General features: G+C 37.3%; 1 protein-coding gene across 1 annotated transcript; it reads right to left on the bottom strand.

Annotated features, from left to right (window-relative positions):
• Positions 1–953: 953 nt before the first annotated feature.
• On the bottom strand, positions 954–3081 carry LOC131361410 (serine protease 27-like). The gene is made up of 7 exons (XM_058402483.1): positions 2950–3081; positions 2819–2839; positions 2525–2696; positions 2153–2418; positions 1686–1831; positions 1329–1504; positions 954–1216 (listed from the first exon to the last, which is right to left on the bottom strand). Exons 1-7 carry the CDS (start codon positions 2996–2998, stop codon positions 1210–1212), a joined length of 837 nt encoding a protein of 278 aa, XP_058258466.1. The 5' UTR covers positions 2999–3081; the 3' UTR covers positions 954–1209.
• Between the last annotated feature and the right edge of the window lie 478 nt (positions 3082–3559).

Here is a 3559-nt window from a genome sequence, read left to right as displayed (position 1 = left end):
GACTCTGTACAGGTCTTGCCAATGGGACAGGAATTTGCAACTGGCGTTGGGGATATGCAGGAGCGCCGGATTGCCCCTGTTAAATTTATGTTGCTGAGCTGGCTGGTAGTAGGCACACTGTTGTTCCTGTTGAGCTGCCTCCATGCGCTCATGTACAGATGAAGCCACATTGTAGATACACTCCTGCATTTCTTGCACATAGTTGATAAGTGATTGGTGAATAGATATTCCCAGGCTTCTTTGGCAACATCCAGCAGTCCTTTAGGCCGTCGCCTGAAGAGCAACTCAAACTCAAAATCCAGTGGAGGCCTGGGGGTCTCACGGGCAGCAATGAGGACATAAGGAAGGAGGAGGTCCCAGCAGAATCCTTCACTTTTATAATGCATACAGCACTGTCTACTTGAATGATTTATAATTATCTACAACAACAATGATTGGCAGCAACATGTACACCATTTAAGTTACTTTACAGACTGAAGTCACACCTACCTGTCTGAACAGTAATTGTTGGAGCTGTGTGGACTTTGGCTTTTGTGTTTGTTGTGGATATTTAAATAAAATATTGTAGAATATAGGCAATTTACTCTTTGGTGCCATACATGTTCTTAGTCATTCATACTATTATAAAATTGTGCCTAATAGCGATATGTTTGTGCCTGTAGGCCTAAATGTATGTGTTTCATTTGCATACTTATTACGTTAGGTGCATTAAACAATAAAGTTCCACTAAATGATTTATAACATTATTCATATCCATGCTGATCTGTATCCCTCATTTGACTATAGTTGGTTTAAAGAAAATCTTTGTAGTATTGTAGCAATGTGTCAAGTCAATGTTTCTGCTCAAGCAAAATATATTTAAGCCTAAATTGTTCACAATTAGGCACCACAGAAGATGAATCAATAACAAGAGGATCATAGAGGTAATTACTATTTAATTGAGTAAATCAACATTTATTAATATGCAATCTTACATGATACACAATATTCACATTCACAATATTCATCATAATAAAAGCTCAAATCTAAAGGTATTGTTTATCAAACTTATTGATCTTAGTAAAACTAAATAACAGTGACATGAAAAACAAAATATATTGGCATTTAATAAAAATAAATAAATAAAAAATTCTGATATACAAAATTAATCATATGAATTCATTTTTATTCTGCCTGTCCACTAGTGTCACCACTGGTCCTCCCACTGAGTTAGTACCTGTCAAAACACAAGAACATATTTTGACCAAGATTTATTAAGTTGCTGTTCAAACCAATCAATGACTCATGACCTGAGTTGATTTTATACATATATATAAATAATGTCTTACATGACAAAGCCAGGCAGATTTACTTGGATGACACTGGTTATCCAGCTCTGGTACTGGGACACCAGAGTATACACACCAGGTAATCTGGGCAGAGCACAGCCCAAACCCCAGCTAGTGATACCAGCCTGAACCCAGACTGCACTCTTCTTAGTTACCATCGGACCTCCAGAATCCCCCTATTAAACAACTTTCAGTGTTATTTGTCATTGTTATCTAATATGTGTTTACACGAGTAGGTTGATACAGTTTGCATTATTATTATTATTATTATTATTATTATTATTATTATTATTATTATTATTATTATTATTATTATTGTTATACAATTTCTCATATTGTATCTGTGACTCTGTGTACCTGGCAGGTGTCTACACCACCTTGGAGATAACCAGCACAGATCATGTTTGTGGTAATGGACCCTAAACCCAGCAGATAATCACAAAGACATGTACAGACAGTGGGCACCGTTGCCTCTTGCAGCACACCAGGAGATGGCAAGCGCACTACACACAAACAACAAATACAAATATATATCATGATGAGTAATAAATTATAACCCAGTTTGGTTGCCAGACCCCACCTATACCCCCATTTCATGTCCATTAACAACAACTATTCACAACCCCTCTGCTCAGCTCAATGAGGATAGAGTCATCAGATAAATGTCTGGTAGCTGGTAGCTTGTTCTGGAGTATTTGTAGCCTCCCCAGGCATTTTCAGAATCATTTCAATACAATTTCCTGTCTTGTGGGTCTAAATACAGTATAAATTTATTTATTGTGCATGGACCCATGCATTTCTGTGTACAAGTCTATTTATTTTACCTCCAGATGCGATGCTTCCCCAGCCTGTGATCCAGCAATTGGTTCCAGCTGGAAAATTGCTGCTTTGAGTGGCAAGGCACACTGGTCTGATGTAGTTTGTGAAGGTGACGGAGGAGTTCAGAAGCAGAAGGGCAATGTCATTGTTAAAGGTTGTGCTATTGAAGTTGGGGTGAAGGATCACCTGTTTAACACCTCTTGCAATTTGATTGGGATTAGAGCCATTTATAGTCTGTTTCCCCAAATACACAGTCAGGCTAGTGTTAGTTCTGAAGGGATAAAGAAAGAAAGAAACAAATCTTTTTAGGTATTTGTTCAGTTAATGTTTTTGAAATATTATTACAATGTTATGTGCAAAATTGAGGAAAACTGTACCTGGCGAAACAGTGGGCTGCTGTCAGTACCCAGTCTTTGTTGATGAGGGATCCTCCACAGAAATGGCCACCATAATATAAAGGGCTCTGTATACTAACCTGCCATGGCCAAGACCCAGCTGAGGCATTCTGTCCACCAACAACACGGGTGTTTAAGGGTGGACGACCACATACTGGAAAAATAAAAACATCATTTGCAGCCCCCCTATAATTAAATCTGCCTGAGCAAAACAGATAAAAAAAAAAAAGACTACAGCAAAGAGTGAAAGTGATTAAGATTAAAATAAGTACTTACCACTGAGCTGGGAAAGGGACCCTGAAATGAGAGAATGAGTGGAGTTAAACCTCCATAGTGAGGATTTAATGCTGAAATTGCACACAAAAATATAAACCTCAGACATAATTAAAGACTTAAAAAAGCCTTACCTCTTAAATATAAGACCAGGGCCACAGTCACATACTGAAATCTCAGCATCTTTCCCTTCAGCCCTCTGTCTCTGTCTGTGTAAGTCAGCAGGTATCTTTACAGTCTCACGACACTTCTTATATCTACCCAGCCTTCCAGAAACTAACAATGCTACTGGTCTGGACTATAACATCACATGACTTATTTTCCTTTACCCAGGAAATAAAAATCATCATCTAATTAGTATACACGTATAGCTTGCAGTTATCTCCATAACAAGAACTCCAGGTATGTGGCTAGGAAATAGACAGAATATTTATCTTTTTTTTTAGTAGTACTTCCTCAATTCCTTGTAGCACTATAGCTCAAGTGTTATGTTTATTGTCATGTGCATGAAGAGTGCTGTAAACATCTATGAAAAGTGTAATTCTAAATGATAAATAGTAATTGGAATAGAAAGCTATAAACGATGTATGATTAAGTAGATTACATCCAATTTTATTGTCACTGTACAACATACATTCACAAAGTCAGTGAAATGCAGTTAGCATCTAACCAGAAGTGCATAAATGGTATATTTACAATAAATCATGAATAAAGATATACAGCTATGGGGGTGATATGTAGAGA

Source organism: Hemibagrus wyckioides, linkage group LG11 (assembly GCF_019097595.1).
Source record: "Hemibagrus wyckioides isolate EC202008001 linkage group LG11, SWU_Hwy_1.0, whole genome shotgun sequence".
Lineage (NCBI taxonomy): Eukaryota > Metazoa > Chordata > Actinopteri > Siluriformes > Bagridae > Hemibagrus > Hemibagrus wyckioides.
This window is presented reverse-complemented; position numbering and strand designations above follow the sequence as displayed.